This window comes from Condylura cristata, unplaced genomic scaffold (assembly GCF_000260355.1).
Source record: "Condylura cristata isolate star-nosed mole 26May11 unplaced genomic scaffold, ConCri1.0 scaffold00023, whole genome shotgun sequence".
NCBI classification, from domain to species: Eukaryota; Metazoa; Chordata; class Mammalia; order Eulipotyphla; family Talpidae; genus Condylura; species Condylura cristata.
The window spans coordinates 12,048,248-12,070,914 of NW_004567124.1; the positions used below are offsets into that span (position 1 = coordinate 12,048,248).

General features: G+C 38.1%; 2 protein-coding genes across 9 annotated transcripts in view; both read right to left on the reverse strand.

Annotated features, from left to right (window-relative positions):
• The window catches only part of CCNB2 (cyclin B2), a 36,696-nt gene extending 23,668 nt beyond the window's left edge, over positions 1-13,028 (reverse strand). The window contains exons 1-3 of the mRNA XM_004687733.2: positions 12,965-13,028; positions 8,824-8,952; positions 8,607-8,720 (exon numbers count right to left, since the gene is read on the reverse strand). Coding sequence (XP_004687790.1) covers positions 8,607-8,720; positions 8,824-8,952; positions 12,965-12,988 — 267 coding nt within the window. The 5' untranslated portion in view covers positions 12,989-13,028. The remainder of the gene's footprint in view (positions 1-8,606; positions 8,721-8,823; positions 8,953-12,964) is intronic.
• Positions 13,029-18,303: 5,275 nt separating this feature from the next.
• Positions 18,304-22,667, reverse strand: part of RNF111 (ring finger protein 111) — a 74,527-nt gene continuing 70,163 nt past the window's right edge. For 5 of the 8 annotated variants that reach the window (XM_012728744.1, XM_012728743.1, XM_004687738.2 and 2 more), the window contains one exon: positions 18,304-21,430. In XM_012728744.1, coding sequence (XP_012584198.1) covers positions 21,313-21,430 — 118 coding nt within the window. In that variant the 3' untranslated portion in view covers positions 18,304-21,312. The remainder of the gene's footprint in view (positions 21,431-22,667) is intronic. The other 3 variants (XM_012728748.1, XM_004687734.2, XM_012728747.1) reach the window with 3 other exon arrangements.

Genomic DNA, 22,667 nt, shown 5'->3' on the forward strand with positions numbered 1-22,667 from the left:
CTCCCCGCTCTGTCTCTGGTGAATCCTATCACCCTCCACATCTCTGGCCTGTACCCCAGTTCTGTATGAATAAATAAATCTTTAAAAAAAAAATACTACTAAAAGAAATAGAAGACACAAAGAAATGGAAAAGTATCCCCTGTTCATGGATTGGAAGAACTAGCATTATTAAAATGGCCATCCTATCAAAAACAATTTACAGATTCAATACTATTCCAATAAAATTGTCAATGACATTCTTAAGAAAAATAGAACAAATACTGATGAAATTCATATGGAACCAGAGAAAACCAAGAATAGCCAAAGCTCTACTGATGAAAACAAAGGAGAATGGAAGTATCACATGTCCAAACTTCAATCTGTACTACAAAACCATAATAATTAAGTGTGATACTGGAACAAAAACACACACACAGATCAATAGAACCAAATAGAAAGCCCAGGACAATTAATCTATGACAGAGGAGCAAAAAATATGCAATGGAACAAGACAGTTTAATGGACCAAAATAGGCAAAAGAATGAAACTAGATCACTACTTCACAACATACACAAAAATCAACTCACAATGGAGAAAAGATTTGGACTTAAGACCTGAAACTATAAGATACATAGAAGAAAATATAGGTAAAACACTACAAGAAATACATTTCAATAACATCTTTAAAGACTTGTCACCCAACTCAAAGCACGGAAAAGATAAACACATGTGACTACATCAAACTGAAAAACTGCAAAGCAAAGACATTAACCAAGCAGAGACATTAACCAAGACAAAGAGACATCCTACTGACTGGGAAAGAAAATCTTTGTACTCCATACAATGAATAAGAGACTGATCACAAAGATATACAAAGAGCTCACATAAATCAACAAAAACAAAGCAAACAACCCTGTCTAGAGATGGACAGAAGAACTTAAAAGACAAAATTTTCCAAAGAGGGGTTGCAAATGTGGCCATATGAAACACACATATGAAAAAATGTTCAACATCATCTCTCTTGTGATTAGGAAAATGCAAATCAAAACCACAATGAGATACCATCTCACATCAGTGAGAATGGCACGTATCAAAAAAACTAACAACAAATGCTGGCAAGGAATTGGTGAAAAAGGAACTCTCCTACATTGCTGGAGGGAGTGCAAATGGGTACAATCACCATAAAAACCTGAATGGAGAGTCTTCAGACTACTAAAAATGGAGCTACCATATGACCCAGCAATTCCACTCCTAGGGATCTACCAAAAGCACATCAAAACATTAATTCAAAAGGATACATGTACCCCTATGTTTATTGCAGCACTAGTTACTATAATAAAAACCTGGAAACAACCCTAATGCCCAAAAAGAGATGAATGGGATCAAGATGATGTGGTATATACCCTGCTATCAAAAAAGATAAACTTGGGCCCTCCCTGGTAGTACAAGTTAAAGTGCAGCACTTTGAAGCTGTCCACAGCCACTGCCAACACAAGTTCAATCCCCAGCCAGGGAGCTGACCCACATGGCATGGCAGACCTCTTCTGTTCCACCTGCTGCTCCCCTTTGAGTGTATTTCAGTCATCTGTCTGTTTTGCTCCCCATTCTGTCCCTGGTGAATCCTCTGACCCCTCACACCTCGGGCCTGTACTCCAGTTCTTGTATACATAAAATAATAAATCTTTTTTTTTTTTTTAAAGATTTATTTATTTGTACATACAGAACTGGGGTACAGGCCAGAGACTCAGGGGCAGTGAGAGACTTCACCAGAGACAGAGTGAGGAGCAGAACAGGCAGATCGAGGAAGCACACTGCTGAGGGGAGCAGCGGGCGGGTCAGGAGAGGTCTGCCACGCCATGTGGTCTCCTCCGGGGCAGGCGGGAATCGAACTCATGCGGAAGTGGCTTTAGCTTCTCAGTGCAGTGCTTTAACCCGCTGCGCCACCAGGGAGGGCCAAAATAATAAATCTTTTTAAAAAAAAGAAAAAGAAACTCATGCCATTTGCAGCAACATGGATGGAGCTAGAAGGGATCAGAATCAGTGAAATGAGTCAGAAGAAAAAAGAAAAAAATTGAATGGTCTCACTTATAGAAGGAATGTAAGAGAACCAAATAAGACATGGGGTGGAGGGAGGGATTGTATTATTATTACAATACAAAACACAACAAAATGAAACAAAAACAGACTATTATAAACCAGAGATACCCTACAGTCTACAGTTGCGGGAGACAGAGAGGGATAAGAAGGAGGGAGGGAGGAATGTGAGGGACTGTGGTGATGGGGGGAAGGAAACATTGTTTTAAAATGAAAAAATAAAAATCTTAGCAAGCCAAAATTAAACAGTACATTAAACGAATCATGACAAAGTGAAATTTATTCTGGGATGCAAGGATGGTTCAACATAGGCTAATCCATTAGAGTAATTCACAGTATTACCAAAAGGAAAGACAAAAATCTTAGGATCACATAAACAAATGCAGAGAAAGCACTGACAAGATTTAGCACCCATTTATGATAAAAACTCTTAGTAAAATAGTTAGAAGGAATATATCTCAACATAAGACCATATGTGATAAATCCACAGCTAATATATAATCAAAAATGAGAAACAAAGCTTTTCCTCTAAGATAGGAAAGGATGTCCACTTTTACCACTAGCATTCAATGTAGTAGAGTAAGTCCTAGCTAGAGCATTTGGGCAAAAGAAAAATGAATGGAACCCAAATTGGAAAAGAAGTAAAGCTATCATTATTTGCAGATGACATGATTATAGAGAGAAAAATCTGAAGACACCACTAAAAACAATAGAAACAGTATGTCAATATTGTAAAATGGCAGGCTACAAAATCAATATAAAAGACTATTGCATTCCTATTTGCAAATAACTAGAAAAAGAAAGTAAAACAACTACTATAAATTTACATAGCAAATGATTCAATAATGTAAAATGCTTTTAAAAACTAGTGGACATTAATAAACACTGAGGGCTCTGAGGTTAAGATAAAGAGTAAGAGATAAGGAAATATAATAGTGGTAAGGAAAAAAATTGTATGTGGAAAATCTCTAGCAAATACAAATAGAATAGTACAACAAACCCCAATGTACACATCACCTGCTTTAGCAATTGCCTACTATTTTTTTCATATATACCTTGTAGTTGGTGTTATAGTGGCCTCCTAAAAAGGCAGATTAATGTAGAAATACTTGAAAGCTATACATGTGATCTTATTTGGGAAAAGGATTTTTGCAGATGTTACTAAATGAGAACTTGAGATCAAACTGAATTATTCAGGTAGGCTCATAAAAGGCATTTTGTTTTAATTGTAAATAGATATTATTTTTCTATTAATCCTATGTATCAGGGAATATAAGGCCATAAACATTCTTACACCTAAATAATGACTATCACTGAATTTAGTGTTTTAAATGAAATCTATGTTTCTAAAACTTCATCCAAGTTTCTAGCTGCAATCTAGTATATCTCTTAAGTTTGCATCTATCCGTTACAATGCATTTTAACACACTTTTACTACTCAAGTTGTTGGCTGGGACAGTGTCAGCTTATTCAAAGCAAAAAATACAGTTTCTCACCATCATCCCTGCTTACCCTCCACCCCCACCCCAGCAGACTGCAGTATAAGCTTCTGCAAATACCTGTGAATAACTGGAGCCCTTTCAAGATCTCAGTCAAGGCCTGCTGTGATTCAGTTGCTTATCTCCTACAAAGAAAGACCTGCCATCCAGTTTTACAGAGGGGAAAGTATGAATTCAGTTACAAAAGTCTGGAAACATCTGCTATCACAGATGTGTAGTTTACATGATAAGCTTTCCGCGGGGACCAGAATTGCTAAAATCCTCTGTGCAAAACTGGCATTTCTATACCCTCCAAGGACTGGCTGTAAAGGAGTAATGATGACTCTGCAGATAGAACAAGTGATAAAGTGAAAGCCAGATGGCTGATCAGAGACAGGGAGACAGCCTGGCTCACCTGCCTGGTGATGGGGCTTCTTCCAAATTGTGGATTAACCATTTCTTCTACATACAGTTTTGTGTATTTGAAATGTGTATCTGAATAAGAAATAATTGTTCATTAATCCCTGCTATCTTTAAAACAAGCTCATTTCACCCTTGTAAGTGACTTTTAAATGAAGTGAGCTACAGGTTCATGATTCCTTATCTGAAACACAATGGCCTCAAATTTGTAAGGAAGCTAGAGAAAAAAATATATCAGCCAAGGATGTAAAACATAGCGAGAACCCAGAAAGAATGGAGTTGTGGAAGTTACAGAAAGAAATTTCTCCTTTATTTTGTTCATAGCCCCTTCCCCCACCTCATCCTTTTTTTTTTTTTCTTTCCCTCTGATTATAGAATTAATATGAACCTATGGTTTAAAGTCTAAAAGTTTTAAGGAAAAAAATATAAACCAATTGGAAGCCCAACATAATACAAAAAAACTGCCGTTAATATTTTGTGTATAACAATGGAATATTACTCAGCAATCAAAAAAGATAAACTCATGCCTTTTGCAGCAACATGGATGGAACTGGAAGGGATGATGCTTAGTGAAATAAGCCAGAAGGAAAAAGGAAAATACTGAATGGTTTCAAACATTCATAGCAGGAGCGTAAAGGACCGGGGGTGAAGAACAGCGAATAACTATATACCAGAGACATTTTACAAGGGCAGAGTGGGGAATGGGATCAAAAATGGAATGGAAAGGTGCACAGGACTATGGTGATGGCACACGGGTGAATTGGTGGTGGGAAGTCCATGATTACAACCAAGATGGAAAAAGGCACAAAACTAATTTTTAAAAAATTGTGTATTGAATGCATCATTTAAAAATAAATGGGCAAAAAATAAATAAATGTGGAATTTAACTATATATTGTTGTAACCATATTTTTCCACTAATATAACATGTACTTTGATATCTTTAGTATTCCACTAAAACATATTTATGGTTGCACAGCATTTTATTGAATGGTTAAAAGTTGTCCTATAGCATAGAAAATTTCTCTACCACATAAGAGATATTCACTGTAGCATTTTTCGAAGTTCTCAGCTTTCCCTCTAGTAATTTCTTAGCATAAATTTTTAAAAGAGACTTACTGGGTATGGAGAATAATCATTTCAAATATACTGCCAAATCGCTCTCCTGAAATGTGGGAGGAAGCACATTCAAATGCTCACCCATATAAAATGCTGCATAGTGGTCAAAAGAGTATAAAGTCTGAAAAGTTGCCTTTGGGTTTGGCATTTAGGAGGTCACTATAAACTTCCAAGGAGAGGCCTACTAAAAGATCATTCTTGAATATTTGTCATGAGCTCTTCTTGAAGTTTTTCTCTTCTTTCAAATAAACAATAACACGCTTACAAACAACATCTCTATGTAGAAGGCTAGTAAGCTTCTCCCTCTCCTTCAGAAGTCCAACTTCCTTTCTCAGTGGATGTCTCTCTGTTCCATCAACAAAACTAAAGCCGAATGAGCCACCTTCTTCAAACTAGCCTTCTTTTTTTGACTCCTACTTCTGCACGCCAAACAACATACCCTCAGATATCCTTCTAAATACAGAAGAATGTTCCTGAGAGGAGTTCTGCTATATCCTATCACATTTGACGTTTTTCCTTATATTACAGTATATTACCACAGATAATGGTATATGGGTGAGTGCTTAGGGGAGATCTGAAGAGTTCAAGACCCTCATCAGTTCTTCTTTGAGCAATTCAATATTTCCTAATTTATGTCCCTTCCATGGTTACTCACACTGCTTTCTTCACTTCTCTTCAAAATTTTCCTCACACTGCTTTCTTCACTTTTCTTCAAAATTTTCCTCCCTGGGGCCTCCCTGGGGGTGCAACGGGTATAAAACCCAGCACTGCAAGCCAGCTGCAGCCTCTTCAGTGTGCGTTCAATCCCCAGCCCCGGAGGTGATCCACATGGCCAGGCAGACCTCTCCTGATCTGCCCAATCCTCCTCTCAGTAGTGTATTTTGTCAATCTGCCTGTTTTGCTCCCCACTGTCTCTGTTGAGTCCTCCCATTGCCCCTGCACCTCAGGCCTGTACCCCAGCTATGTATTCATATCTCGATAGATCTTTTAAAAAAAAAAAAAAAAAAAAAGAAGTACAGCTCTATGACGCTACCCACAGCCACTACAAATAAGAGTTCAATCCTGGCCAGGGAGGTGACGCATATGGAGCAGCAGACCTCTCCTGTCTCACCCACTGCTCCCCTCAGCAGTGTACCTCACTCAATCTGCCTGTTCTGCATCCCACTGTCTCTAGTGAAGCCTCTCATACCCTTTTCCCCTCCATACCTCTGGCCTATACCCCAGTTATTGTATGCACAAATAAATCTTTTAAAATTTTTTTTCCTCACTGGCTAATGGTATAAAATCCAAATTCCAGGACCTTCAATTCCATCTTCCCAACTTTATCTTCTGCTTCCTCAAAAACTTTCCAATCCAACTTTCTTTAAAAAAAAATTTATTTATTTATGCATACAGAACTAGGGTACAGGCCAGAGGTGCAGGGGCAGTGAGATAATTCACCAGAGACAAAGTGGGGAGCAGAACAGGCAGACTGATGAAATACACTGTTGAGGGGAACAGTGGTAGAGACAGGAGAGGTCTGCTGCACCAGGTGGGTAAGCTACCCAGCTGGAAATGGAACTTGTGCTGAAGCAGCAGGAGCAAGTTTTGCAGTACTGAGCTTTAACGTTTCACTACCAGGGAGGGCCTCCAACCCAGTTTTGACTTGCAGACTCTTTGCCCAAGGGATATGATTCTATTTCCACTTGGATTCCTTAATTTCTACTGCCTGCTTTGCTCTAAAATAAAATGCTCCTTCAGAAACATGCAGCACTACTAATAATAGCTAACATATGGAAAAAACTCAAATGTCCCCAAAAAAGATGAGTGGATAAAGATGTGGTATATGCACACAGTCAAATATTACTCAGCAGTCAAAAAAAGATAAACTCATGCCATTTTATGCCAGGGGTTATGCTAAGCAAAAAAAGTCAGAAGGAAAAAGATAAATATTGGGTGATTTCACTTATATGAGGAATATGGAACAACCAAAGTGTCAGGTAAAAGACAAAACTTGCAAGTTGACCATAGATCTGAGGCATTGCAGTGGGAGGGGGAGATGGGTCAAAATAAGGGAGGGAACAGCAAAAGGGAGCAAAAGGGTGTGGCACAACGGGTCAAAGCACTGCACTGTGAAGCTCTCTGAAGTCACTAGAGCATGAGTTTGATTCCCCGTCAGGAAGCAGACCCACATGGCATGGCAGACCTCTCCTGACTGCCCGCTGCTCCCCTCAGCAGTGTATTTCAGTACATCTGCCTGTTCTGCTCTCCACTATGTCTTTGGTGAATCTTCTCACCCACCACACCTCTGGCCTGTACCCCAATTCTGTAACCATAAATAAATCTTTCAAAAAAAAAAAAATGTTCCTTCATACAGCTTTTCCCAGTCTTCAAAAATCCCTCTTATTCCATGAAAGTTGCCCTGACTCTGACCATTCATTCTGCATTGTTCTCTCCCTCTGTTAGGCATACTTTCTGAAGGACAGCCCTCCATATTACCCCATTATTTGACATTAATTGCTCAGGGATATCTGGTATCATTTCCTAGGATTACTAATTTAATTTTCAGGTCCTTATTCCTCTTCTAAATAAGTCTCCTGATGGCAAGGTAGCTCTTTATCAGCTTTAATACAATTGGCTGTGTATAGTATAGGCTTTCTCAAATATAGAGAAATGAATATGTCCAATTTTTATTTCAAAAATTTCAATCATACAATTTTTTTTTAACTAGGAAGAGTGAGGTAATTATACTCTATCCACAACAGTGACTGGCTCATAAAATTATAACAATGTATACAATTTATGAATGAGAACATACATGAACTTGAACAAATAGAAGGTGAACAAACCACTGAGTCCACTAGCATTCTAACTCCAGTTAAGCTAATCGGTCACAGAGAATACAATTTATCAACACAGAATTTTGGCATTACCTTATTCTTACATGAGTGTGGATCTCAGAATTGTGAGTTTCCATTGACTTCATGAACAAGTTCATTCTGATAGTTTTTTGTTGTTGTTTGTTTTTAAATATTTATTTATTTATACATACAGCACTGGGGTACAGGGCAGAGATGCAAAGGTGGCGAGAGGATTCACTACAGACAGTGGAGAGCAGAACAGGCAGAATGACTGATGTACACTCTGAGGGGTGCAGTGGGTGGGACAGGAGAGGTCTGCCACGCCACGTGGGTCTACTCCCTGGCTGGGGATTGAACTTGTGCTGCAGTGGCTTCAAGGAGCTTCACAGTGCTGTGCTTTAACCTGATGCGCCACCAGAGGGCCCCTAATAACCACTGAATTTCACTCTGAGATCACTAAATGTATTTGGGTACTAAGTAATTAACTTAGTTATTCATTAAATTAAATATTCCATTACTAAAAAGGTGTAGTTGTTCATTTCCTACACTGTTGTTTCAAAGCAGAGCTCCAATTATGAATGTTCTTCAAAAGTTGTGGTGATAATGAAAAGCACCCTGCCAATCTAGCCCACAACAGTCTACTTCATTTAGTAATTTTGTGAATCACAACTTCCTACCTTTGGTGCCAACATTCCCACTTGTACTGGTTTCACAGAAGCAGTAGGTTTCAGTTGTTTGTTGACATTTGTCATTTTGGTAGGTCGAACTGGAACTTTGGTGTTCTGAGCTTTCTACAAGGAAAAAAAAAAATTAGTAGGGCAAGACAGTCAGTGCTGCCCCTCAATGCTTTATACAAACAGTCCCATATGTATATGTACAACCCCTGGCTGTTACCTTAGCTGCTTGTGCTGCTCTTGTTGAAACTCTATTTCCAATTTCTTCTAAAACTGCCCGCCTGATAGTCACATGACTCTTTGCTTTAGAATTAACTCCTGTGTCAATATTCTCCAAGTCGGAGGAAACCTAAACAAAAATAATGAGGAGTTAAGACAACTTAAAATACTTTCCCAATGTCAGATACCAAATTTAGAATTGCTTCGGGGAAGAGGACTATGATGGGATACATTTAGATTTTAGAAAATCTAAAAACACTATTTGTGATTGATAACATCATTCTAAATTAGGCAAACCACTTATCCAGCTTATTTAAAAAAAAAAAAAATCCACTAAGAGTTTCCCAGACTAGTGATTCACATCCAACACCCACATCATTAGAGATTACTGTATATTAAAGGCATCTATTTTAAAATGCGCCTTTATAGAAACGAATAGCAAGTGCAATTAAGATACACTATTAAAAATCTAAAATACGTCTGGCTACTTAAAAAACATCAAGTAGACATCTCACTAAGTGGGAAAAAATTTTCTCACACAAAACATGTGACAAAGGATTGATCACAAAGATATACAGAGAACTGATGAAACTCAACAATAAACAACCCCATCAAAAAATGGGCAGAAGAGCTAAAAAGACACTTCTCCAAAGAGGAAATGCAGATGGCCAACAAGCATATGCAAAAATGTTCAACATCACTTCGTAATAAGGGAGATGCAAATTAAAACCACAATGATATACCACCTCACCCAGCCAGAATGGCACATCTAAAACAACTAGCAACAACAAATGTTGGTGAGGATGTGGAGAAAAAGGAACTCTCCTACACTGCTGGTGTGCTGGTGGGAATGCAAACTAGTACAACCACTATGGAAAACTATTTGGAGGTTCCTCAAACTGCTAAACATGGAGCTTCCCTACGACCCAGCAATCCCACTCTTAGGTTATCTACCCAAAAGACACAAAAACACTGATTCAAAAAGATACCTGCACTCCCATGTTTACTGCTGCCTTATTCACAATCGGAAAGACATGGAAAACAGCCCAAACGCCCCAAAATGGATGACTGGTTTAAAAAGATGTGGTACAGGCTCTCCCTGGTGGCACAGCGGGTTAAAGCACAGCACTAAGAAGCTAAAGCCACTTCCACATGAGTTTGATTCCCGCCTGCCCCAGAGGTGACCACATGGGTCGGCAGACCTCTCCTGACCCGCCCGCTGCTCCACTCAGCAGTGTACTTCGTCTGATCTGCCTGTTCTGCTCCCCACTCTGTCTCTGGTGAAGCCTCTCGCCGCCCCTGAGCCTCTGGCCTGTACCCCAGTTCTGTAAGCACAAATAAATAAATCTTAAAAAAAAAAAAGATGTGGTACATATACATGATGGAATATTACTCAGCAACAACAACGACAAAAAAACACATGTCTTTTGCAGCAACATGGATGGAACTGGAAGGGATCATACTTAGTGAGATAAGCCAGAAAGAAAAGGAAAAATACGGGATGTTTTCACTCATAGCTGGAGTGTAACAGACGAGGCGAGAAAATATAATAATGAACAGTTATATGCCAGAGACATTTTATGGGGGTGAAGTGGGGAATGAGATCAAAAACAGTGGGGGGAGGGAAATGCACTGGACTTTGGTGACGGCACATGGGTGATTTGGTGATGGGAAGCCCAAAAGGATTACAACTGAAATGGGAAAATGCACAGAATGATGGGAAAATAAACTATTAGGGGAAAAAAGGTCTTTAAAACCTAACTTTGGTCCTATAGAGGGACTTCTGTAGATGTGATCTTTTAGAGACACCTTCTTTTAAAATGAGATTCCTGTAACAGGTCCATTTAAGGAGCAAGTGGTCCTCACTTGATCATTGTATAAAACTATACTGGTCATGGACCCTTCCTGGTGGCACAACGGGCTGGAGCAGAGTGTTAGGAAGTTATTTGCGGCCGCTTCATCATGAGTTCAATCCCTGGCCAGGGAGCTGACCCACATGGCACAGAATCTCCTGTCTGTCCTGCTGCTCCTCTAAGCAGTGTATTTCCTGGATCTGCCTGCCTGTTGGGATACCGATTCTGTCTCTGGTGAATCTTCTCATCCCCCCTGTACCTCTGGCTTATAGCCCAGTTCTGTATGCAAAAACTAAAAAAAAAGCATGTTTTAACTAGAACTTTTTTTTTTTAAGATTTTTATTTATTCATATAGAACTGGGGTACAGCCCAGAGATGCGGAGGGTGAGAGGATTCACCAGAGACAGTGTGGGGAGCAGAACAGGCAGATCGACGAAGTACACTGCTGAGGGGAGCAGCAGGCGGGTCAGGAGAGGTCTGCCCGGCTATGTGGATCTCCTCCGGGGCAGGAGGGAATCGAACTCATGTGGAAGTGGCTTAAGCTTCTTAGTGCTGTGCTTTAACCAGCTGTACCACCAGGGAGGGCCCTTAACTAGAACTTTTTAAAAATAAATAAAAGACTATACTGGTCATGTTATATTTGATCCTCCCTGTGGTTTGCTGAGTAGTGGAGGAGATAAGCTAAATAGTAACTTCTGACAATATTGGCATAATTGGGGAATGAAGATAAAAGGGCTGTTAAAAGTATAAACCTTGGTTGAATTATTTGTGGAGCCTCAAACTTGAGAAGTTAAATTTCATAAATTTTCCATTTATTCTGAATTTTAATTCTGAAAAGAAAGCTGGCTTTGTCCATTTCAATTTTTTGTAATCTAATTTTAAAAAATACATAAATAAGATGACATGTACTTTTTTATAATATGAATACTCAGGAAGGAAATTTTCTTCGGTAAAATAGTTTTACTCTTAAATAAAGAGGTGGGAATTGTATGAAATGAAAGTTGTTAGTTCACCTAAATTAGCTTTAGATAAATGTACTTAGAAACAAAATTTGCTAAGACAAGAATTCATTTAAAATGTTTTATTACAGAAGAGATAAACATTTCATAAAAAAGAAACAATATGCCCTAGTCCCGAGACATGGGGGTCCTAATCCTAAAAACTCTCCCTAATTGGATAGAAAGGCAGAAACAACTCAAGTCTTCCTTGGTTAGAAAGAATTTGACAAAGAATTTATGAAATAAGACTAGATATAAATTGTCAGTTTGATTTATCCACATACAGATAGGAATTAAACAAGAAATGCATTCAATTTATTAGGGTTCTCAAAAGTCACACTGTTCGATTTTTCCAGCAGTAACTGCAGTTTTCAAAAGTGGTAGAGTTCAAGTTTAATGCTTAGGATTTGGAACCCAGTAGTTCGACAACACGCAAATCTGCAAGGGAAGATTGGCTTCAACAAGCCTTCTAAACAGGAGGATAGAGTTCAGGTGTGTCAGGGCCCACTATGTGTCAACAAAGGAAAAACAGATCCAGGTACAAAATTCAAACCCATGGGGGAGAGGGGTGGGTGATGGGGCGAAAATACCCAAAACACCCTAACAGTTTGATTTTTGCAAAGATGAAATAAGTGAATTTGAACCATTCTCTCAGTCTGCCATATTGCTCAAAATGGTGTGCAAAGTCTCTAGTAAACAATTAAGGTAAGGGGCAAACCCATACGTTAGTGAACTTAACCTGGAAGACTCCGCGTGTCAAACTAAATGGGAAACTCATATAAACCAAGTGTGAACAAATCCGAAAAACAGCTGCGGCTCTTTGATCAAACATTCAGAATAATGGCTGCAGAATTCCTTCCAGTCCCTTCTCCCCACCCCCACCACGGATTCCTTAATTGGCAAGGAGTGTGAAAAAGAGGCCACCCCAAGCGCTGGCATTCAGACCACGAACGACGCAGGGGCTGGGGGTGCGGGAGAGTGTAGGCACAGGCTTGAAAGCCGGCTTGACAGGCGCCACCTTGGAAGAACTTCCCGACGCCTCCCCGGCCCCAGACAGGTGAGGTTTGGAGCTCAAGCCGCAGACCCGAGAGCCGAAACTCGGCGGCTGTGGGAGAGGCCCAGCCTAGGGCCCCGGGAGCGGGGGAAGCCGGTGTGGTGGCGGGGGAGTCGGGGGAGAAGCAGCCTTGGTGGCACCAAGCAGCTCTAAGAAACGAGAAAAGCGCTAGGACGCGAAAGGGGCGGCGCGGCCTAAGCACCCCGTCCGAATTAGGGGGTCTCCGGGCCCACTCACCGTCGGGCGTTGGAGCAGCGCCATGAGGGACGCGGCAGGCGCGGGAGCCTGCCCGGCCCGAAGAGGGACGTGGACCGGACCCGGAGGGCAAAAGCTACTACGGCGCCGTTAGGTCTGACTCCGGGCCAGCACCGCCGTGGTCTTGGCGTCGTCGCGCAGTTCAGGATTCAAATACCGCGCCGCTCGCACCCCATTGGGCGGCTCTACGCACGGCGCGCTCTGTCATTGGCTAGACCAGAGGCGTTCGCGCATGCTGAATTTTCAGACCGGTTTCGTTGTCATTAACAACCGAGTTTTGTTGTTTTTTTTTTTTTTAATTCTGGGTCATAGACCAACAAAAATTATGACTTAAGGGGAAAGCGTCTCTGAATTTTGACAAGGCCTCACCTACCGGTGAATCTTGCAGGGTGGACAGAAGTTGGACAGAAGTTGGTTTTAGGGAAATGCTATTTCTGACCTTTATATTCTTTTTCCGGAAAATTTGGACTGGAGTTTTGGTTGGTTTGGCCTGGATCCTGGAACTGACGTCTTTGGGTGGCTCAAGGCTGCTGTCTTAGGTGGTTAAAATCAAACGTGTGCTGAAAAAGTGGGTTAACTTCAAGGTTACCATTTCCAGGAGAGGCAAATAAATAAATGTGATGTGTGCTTCATGCTTCATAAAAGCTCTCCATTGTACTGCTGGTACCAGTCACATGGTTGGGTGTCACGGTGGTGCTCAATACTTATTCATCCAGTAAAGGATCCCTTCAGGAACATAAAAAATTTTAAATGAAACTAAGATGGGACCTCAAAGGTACAAGGCCAACAGTAAAAATAGGGGAACAACTTCAGAGATAGAAGATTTTGAAGCTTTCCCTTCACTCCTACTCTTTAAATAAAAAATAAAAACGGGGGAGGGGTGGGGAGAGGAGTGGTAAACTAGGAATCACCTCTTTGTGACTGGTATGTGAAGAGCTTTAGATGAAGTTAAGTGATTCTAAAGTGAACTCCTGTCCTGGTCCTTGCCACCTGGCATTTCTAAACCTGTTTTTCTCTTCAGTAAATCAGGAATAATTGGCATCTACTAGTTGGTATAGGAAGATGTTGATGTATCTATCCATATAACTGAAAATTAGGTGTTTAATGAAAAATCCTTGGGAAACATAGATGCTATAGAGGACCAGGGTTGTAAGTAAAATTATATTTTTGCTTTATTGCTATAATATTATGGTGTTATGAAAAGCTACAATCCATGCTGACTAATAGGTCTTTGTAAACAGAAATGTTATGAATGATAGTGATTTTATTAATTGACTTGCATTGTCAAAATCACTTAATCCACATTTTCAAACTGTATCTTCATTAAAAATAGAAGTAACATTTTTGTATCCATCACAGTAACTAACATAGAAAATTACAAATACGTTTTTTAATTCAACCTCTTATTTAATGTATTTTACTTGTTTTGTTTCTTGTTCCCTCTGTCTTAGGTAACATTTATCAACTACTTGCTTCTTTAAGTAAACCTCCTTAAATGTTCATAAAAATTCTTACAAAATAGGTAGTATTATTCTAGTAATTTAGTATTACACTAAAACTACACTTCAGAGAGGTTATTTTTTTTTTTTGAGGGAATATTGGTATTCATCACTCAATGTTAGGAGTATAGGTTCATATATTTTCAAATGTGTGTTAAATGTCTTGACTATTATAATTCCTATATCAATTTCAAAGGTAGGATTGTAATCAGATCTGATTCCCACGTTTATACTCTTCTCACACTGTTTATGATTATCTGCTCTATTTACTTTTGGTTCGAAGCAGTGACCAAAGGAAATCAAACAGAAAATGTATCAAGCATTAATTTCTCAAAGATCAATGACCCCATTATATTAAATTCTACATGGCCACTTTATTTTCATTTCTTGGTCAAGTATTGCTTTAGAAGGGAGTGCTCCAGCAGACATGGGGTAAAGGGAGAATACTGCAGATCAAGGGAGCACCCCAAGCAAAAGCATAAACACTCTTCTGGGCTGGCATGATTGGAGACAAGGTGAGTAGTCTGACTTAGCAGGAACTGCTGAGCTTCAAGGTAGCTATAGTCTAGTGTTTCTCAAACCCATGAAAGGGAGTCAGATAGAAAAGGTGCAAAATTCCTAAACTAATGTTCAGGTCTTAGAGTTAGTTCCAAAGGAACTCCTCTGACACTAAAATCCTCCACGATGGGGTAGGATCTTAAAGTTTGGCTTGTCAGGTCTGTTCTGCTTCACTGATTTACTGGCTGTTTTTCAGATCCTCTTGACCTGTAATTTCTTATTCAGATAGATACCCACACCTCTTTCACCTGACTTTAGGATATGTAATTCCAGGAAATTCCCTAATTGGGAATAATTCACACACCATTAATGAAAAATTCAAAAACTTCAGGAAGCAAAAATCTGTGAAGAAAGTCTTGAGCATTTGGATCCTGGGCATGTTAAAAATTACAACAGATGACCTGGTGGCGCAGTGGGTTAAAGCATATAGCACTGAGAAGCTAAAGCCACTTCAGCATAGTTCTATACCGCCTACCCAGGAGGTGACCCACAAGGCGTGGCAGACCTCTCCTGATCGCCCCGTTCCCCTCAGCAGTGTACTTAGTAGGCCTTTTCTGCTTCCCACTCTGCCAATGGTGAATCCTCTCACCACCCCTGGGCTCTGGCCTGTACACCTGTTCTGAATGCATAAATAACTAACTCTTTTTAAAAAAAAAATTACAATAGATCCTGAAAACAAGGAATCACAGAAACTTTTTAAGAAAGATGACATGGTTAAAGCTTTGCTTTAGAAAACTTGTCCCTGAAAGTAGCCAGAAAGATGTAAAGCTATTGTTTTCCCAGGTGAGACGTTAAAAAAATGTTACTTGGATGAAATTGAAGAATGAAAACAGGGAAACAAAAATAAAGTATTTTTGGATAAATGACAATATGGCAAATAACTGAAGTGTAATGACGAGGCAAGACAATTTACTTTCAAATTACTCAAAGCTATATTTAAAAAAAAAAAAGCATCTTTCACTGCTAATTACTTTGGAGGGAGGGGCAAATCATTTTTCTTATAAAATCTTCTTCCCTGCCTTGCTTGCATCCCACTCTAGTTGGGGCACTAGTTTCACCTTGAACAATAGGTCATTTTTAGCCATTGCCTGAAGGAAAGCAGGTACCCTTTTGCTGACTGGGCAGGGTGTATGCAGATATCCCAGTCTAGGACCTGTAAGCTTGCTCAGAAACAGGGACACCCAAGGGCAGAACTTTCTAGTACCTTTATGAGCCTCCACTCACAGTAATTCTTTAAAGTCTAGATACCTTAACTTTGTGGACTACTCAATTTTTAAAAATTGAGCAAAGCACTGTGCATACTACTTAAAATGAAAAAAAAAGACATAAAAAACTGGATCCCTCCTGATTCTTAAAATGGGTAAGGATACATGAAAGGATAACAACTGTCATCCTTAGAGTGGGTAAAAAGGTATGTTAAGGTTAACAAACTACTGACTCAAGAATTTTCAAGTTATGATACTGCTATATGTATTTCCTGTTCTCTATTATAAGAAACATTGTGAACACTTTTAAAAGTCATATCCCAATCAACTTCGGTAGAATACTGAGGAGTTACAGAATGCCTAGAATGTCCCAATTGGTAGAGCCAGTTGACAACAGTTCCAGACAGCAGCAAACTAAGTTGCTCCCAGATTCTTAGCTGACAAACTGAGACATGTTTGATGTTCAAATCAAGTTAAGTTTCTAAGTTACAAAGCAGTAACTATTTCCTGCAATAGGTAATACATAATTTAAGGAAGTATGTGGTTAACAATGAAGTTTTAGGAACTCAGGTACACTATAAACTTCATCTCTGAGCAAAAACCAATAATACGTTGTCTCAATAGTGGGTCAATGAAAGGCATTTTACTCCTTTTCAAAGGCAAGCTGGGATGCAGTGGATGGGAGAGTGGGCACATCTCTTCCAAACTCTCGTCACTTCTGTTACAAAGGCTCCTGAGAATCTGAAGAATGGACGCCCTAAGAAAACAGCTTTGGGGCATCTCACGTAATGAAGGAATTCCTAAATATGTGAGTTGGGAGAGCAGGCCTTATTACCATCCCCTAGCAGTCCAATTGGAAATGTGTTTGCTGACAAAAGTCACACAAAGCAATGGAAAAGTAGTCAAATTCTTCCTTGTTTGAGTATAATGTATCATAACAATCTGTAGAATTTTGTGTTTTCTAAAAATTTCTCCCCCACATACACCTTGAATATGCCATCTAAAGCAAAACTGATTCACTTTGTACTCAAGATGCAGCAGAGCTCACAATGAAAATTAGTGTTCAGTGAATCTAATCCATTGTCTGTAGTGATGATAAAGGATTAATAGAAACACGCAATTAGGTGAAACAAAAGCTTCTCCCGTTAACCCACACTTTCCATATACTGTCTCAGGGATAGCTATCAGCTTTCAGCCTGACAAAAGCAGCTAATAAAACAATATAGGAAGGGGTCAGTCAGTATTATGTGCTAAATTAGACCATAATGGAAACCAGGCTCCTGTATAACACTATTTGGTGAGGAGAAAAATTAGGAAAAGAAAAAATCTGGTTAATTTCTCCATTAATTTTTTTCTTTCTTTTTTCCTTAAAGATTTATTATGCCCACAAGAACTGGGGTACAAGACAGAAGTGAAGAGGCTGAGAGGATTCACCAAAGACAGAGTGGAGAGCAGAACAGGCAGATCTACTGAAATACTGCTGAGGGGAGCAGTAGGTGGGTTAGGAGAGGTCTGCTATGGCATGTGGGTCACCTCCCCAGCCAGGGATCAAACTCATGCTGCAGTGTCTATGGATAGCTTAATAGAAGGGTGCATATAACCGTTGTGCCACCAGGGAGGATCCACCATTAATTTTTCTTTTAGGTCAGAGACAGCACATGGTTTCATGTCCTGTACCAATTTTGGTGCACTAGTAGTAACTTCCTAAAATTGGTTGGTGTTGATGGGCAATTATTATGCTCCTATTGCAACTGGAATGGCAAGGGAAGAAATTACCTGTAATAAGAATCTTCTATCCTCTAGCAGAAGAAAAATCCCAAGCCATCTCATAAGGATTGAAGAAGACTGTCCTTTCTTAATAATATGTCAATAGTAATTACTTGCTTGGAGTCAATAAGAGAAAGGTTAGCAGCAAACACTAATCTATAATTCAGTAGTTTGTTATGCTACCAAGTTTGTTATCACAGACAGAAAGGATGAACATCAGTAGAACTTATATTTTTAAGTATGAACTACATACAAAGCTCTTTGCACTCATATAATTCAGATAACAGCCCTGAGACAGGTTTTATTTGTTTTGTAGATAGAAGGATGAAGCACAGAACACATTAAGTTGTTCAAAGCTATACAATTCAAATCCCAAGTCTGTCTGACTCTAATTCGACATTGTTTTCACAACTCCAAAAATCATGTATAGCCTGTTAATTTAAGTGACACATGGGAGACAGAGATTATCTCCAGCAAGCCCAACCACAAAATTGGTGATGTTTTTTTTCTTAGTAAAAATTAGTGAGACATAATTCTTAATTCAAGAAAATGACCAAAATCTATTAATGAGAATATATTTCAAGCTTAATTATCTCCAATATTATGACACACATTGAATAAGCAAGAAAATTTTACTGTTTCCAGAGATTTGGGGAGGTAAGTTAGAAATTAGGATGCATTTTCTACAGAAAATGAAAAACTAATGAAATGTCCACAAGAGTTTATATTTTAATTTCAGAGTTTCAATTAGTTACAAATACCATTTTTAAAACAGTTTTCGGTATGCCAAGTTGTTACGGTTCAATGATGAAATGTGCTAGCAGCTAAAAGAAAGTCACCAGAGTAAGGAAAAGTTTCAAATATCAGTTTATCACTTGCATATTAACAACAATAAAAATAAGGTTTTGCTGACAAAGGATTTCATTTTAAAGTATTTGGACAGCTGTCACTGAAATTTTCATTTTGACATAAGATGCAGCAGGATATGGAAGACATCAAAACAAAGCACAAAAAGTTAAAATATTAAAAATTATTTTCTTCTTTACTTGGCTCATTACTAATCACATTTTTCTGTAACTAATTGCAGTAGCTTAATAATTAGCTCCTGCATTAACAATTCAAATTTATGCCACAAATACTTGCATTAAATAAATTTCAAATTAACGCTTTATCTACATAAAAAAAATCAGTAGCAATTATTAAACAGGTCAACAGTGAGTCGTGCATCTAAATCTGATGTCATATTAAAAAATAGAGAAATCTATCTGTATTTCCTTGCACTTGGGGAACATCAAGAGGATTCCATTGTATAGCATTTTCCCCATCACATACTTCTTCAATCCCTTGGCATGAACCCTGGGTTTTCCAGTGGCAAAATCCTACATCCATCACAGGCTGCTTGAAGACAGGCTACTTACTCTTTTCCCAAGATGGTAGATTTGGGTCTCACTCTAACCCTCCCCAACAGCCCCGTCCCTACAAGCTGCAGCTTAATCATCAAGTATAATTTAAAAAATGTTATTCCCTATCTGAACTTCCTAACCATAGTCCATCCTCCATCTCTACACATACTACATTGAAACATGTTGATATTGACAATTACGACAGTGTAACATTTACTAATACAAAGAAAGGCAAGTTGACAGAACTGAATGAATACAAACACCAAATTATGCAAATGTCAACTTGAATTAGATCACTATTTTTGAATTCCAAGATGTTTAATGTAAACTCTTTTTATAAAAACTAATTATGAAACACAAAGACAATAGAAATATAAGTTATTTATTAATCAATCCACTTACAAAGCAGGTGGCTTAATGCAAGCTTATTGACATCTTCACATATGATCCATGGGAACATGTCTTCCACATACAGACAGTGATGTTACTGACTGGATGCAATTGCAATCTGGGGCATATTAAGCATATTTAGATGTAAAATTAGGCTAACCTGTATATGAAAGTATCTGGTAATATGCATCCTGAAGTGGATTAAAACTTTCTCCAAAGGAGAAATGTTAGTACATTAACTTAACTTTATATTCTATATTATGCAGTACATCTTACCTATAGAAATTAAAAAATTTTAAATCAGTGATCGACTCTTGGTAATATATGCAATGGGAGTCTAAAACCAGAGCAACAGTAGGTTGACAGTATAATTTGATTCTCACAGTATCTGCAGATTTACTGTTTTCAAGTTTAAAGAGAAATAAAACAAGAGACATGTAGATTCAGCTGACTTTATTTATCTTTAAACTAATAAAAATCCCTTAAAAGTAATCCTGGGACCTTTAGAAGTTCTATGAATGCATAAATACCTGCCAATGACTGCAATTCTAAATCTTGACTGGATGTGTTTACAAAATTAATGTAAGCAGATATCTTTACTATACGTGCTTAGCAGAAGACTGAACAAAATTCTACATGTCTTCTTCAATTTCCCTAAAATTTTGTTAAATCTGCAAGTATGTACAATCCAGCTAATTGAAATTAATATTTAGTGTTCATCAGAGCTGTTTCACAGCAGCAAAATTGAATCAGGGAAATAAAGTTATAAACAATGTAGGAAAAAGATAAATACAATCAGAACAGCAGTCTAAATGTATGATACCAATATTTAACTCTATCTGCATTGTGTGGAAAGAAAAAGGATATACCAAGAAAATTTCTATTGATCACTCTGGTGATGTGAATACCACCTGCATCTGATTGAATATGGTTTTGTATTCTGTTCCCAGCATTAAGGATGGTATTTAACTCAGAACTCTATATTGTAAATATACAGCAGCCATTTTGTCCTAATTAAGGAATGTCTTAATACACAATATTATCATTTTCTAGAGGATCTATATACATTAAACTAAAGTACATGATTGATTAAATTAAAGGTTAGTAATGGATAAAAAAAATTCATAATTCTCAAGGCCTGGTACTATGTAAAATCAGAAAGACCACAAAATTCTACTTACTAAAGCAGCTAATCTTGCCTGCAAGTTTAGGGTCACAAGCCCTTAATATGTGCAAAGAAATGCAATACAAGGAACCATGCAAAAATACAGTAAAATGATACAGGAAAAATGTCAAATCTAGAAAAAAAAAAAGCTTTTATAAATACATCAAAATCAACTGTATACATAAAACTGTAAGTCTAGCATTAGTTGTACCATATAGCAGAGCCAGCATTCTAAGTTCAAGGCTTCCAAATCTGCGCAGGTAAGTCATGCCATCTTTGGTTGACTGCAGTACCAGGAGGATGGGAATGAGAGGAGGGAAGGCAAGAGTTCCGAAACATGGTGTCAACTTTCACTTGGCAGCTGGGCCTCAATGTCCACTCTGCATATGGGGCACTTCTTATTGGTAATCAACCACTGATCCACACACACTTGGTGAAAAAGGTGCATACAAGGAAGGCGTCTATTTTAAACAAACAACACAAAAAGCAAAAGTTAATTTCACGACAACTGCACGTGCATTTATTTCTAAGCAAATGATACACTGAGGTAGTGTTAAAAATCTCTCTAACAAAAATTATGCCTAATGTTAAAATTAGCACTCTGGGTAATATAAGTGACTAAGATAATTAACTATCACAATTATGAAACCAAATTATATGGTAGCTCAAGAACTGTTAAAAATTACTTTGACAATTATTCCAGTCTTGTTTCCATGCGTGAGCTGCCAAATCACAAGGTATATGTTTCTTGTTATATAATAATGCAAATATTACTTAACATCAAGTCATTTCATTTGTGAAGCACTTTTAAAAAGAGCATTTGATTTTCCCTCAAAAACATTAGAACTCATGTTGTAAAATAAATAGTAGCTATGTGGTACTAACAGATGTCTAAAACACATTATTAATTTTTCTATTTAGAGGACCTTTATACATTAAACTCAAATACAAAACTGATTAAAGATTAATAATATTGTCATCATCAGATAATTGTTATATCCATTTAATATTATGTTACTCCTTCATAGGTAAGTTAAAAGGAGATATTTAGGATACTAAGTAATCAATTAGAAGCTGAGAAAGCAAGTTTCCAGACAATACAGGATAATATTAAATCTAAGTGTAACAGGAGATGGTAAAAGTTACTGACTTAAAGTTGCCTTTCTATTTCAACCCATTGTTAAAAGCTATCATACACTTTTACATACACATAAAATGTCAGATCTCCTCACATTTTATTAAAAAATTAGCTAAAAAGAGGAATATGGTTGACAACTGTTCATAATTACTTTTCTCTCTTAGTCCAATGAAAAAGTATAACAAGGTTATCCTTATAAATTAGGGCAACAAAAAATACCCATACCATTGTTTCACGTGAGACCACATTACATTAAAAAAATAAAACAGAATAGAAACAAAACAATTCCTTAAGCAATTATAAAATAAAATGCCTATAGTTAATACTAAGTTAGCATAGTAATGTTTTACAAATCACAGAAGTGCATTAATAATACTAGTTGAAAGGAAACTTAGGACAAATTAATTTATAAATGATGTCATAAAATAAATTATAGATGGCCCTCCCTGGTGGCGCAGCGGGTTAAAGCACAGCACTGAGAATCTGGAGCCGCTTCCGCATGAGTTCGATTCCCGCCTGCCCCGGAGGATAAAGTGGAGTAATAAAACAAATAAGAATTT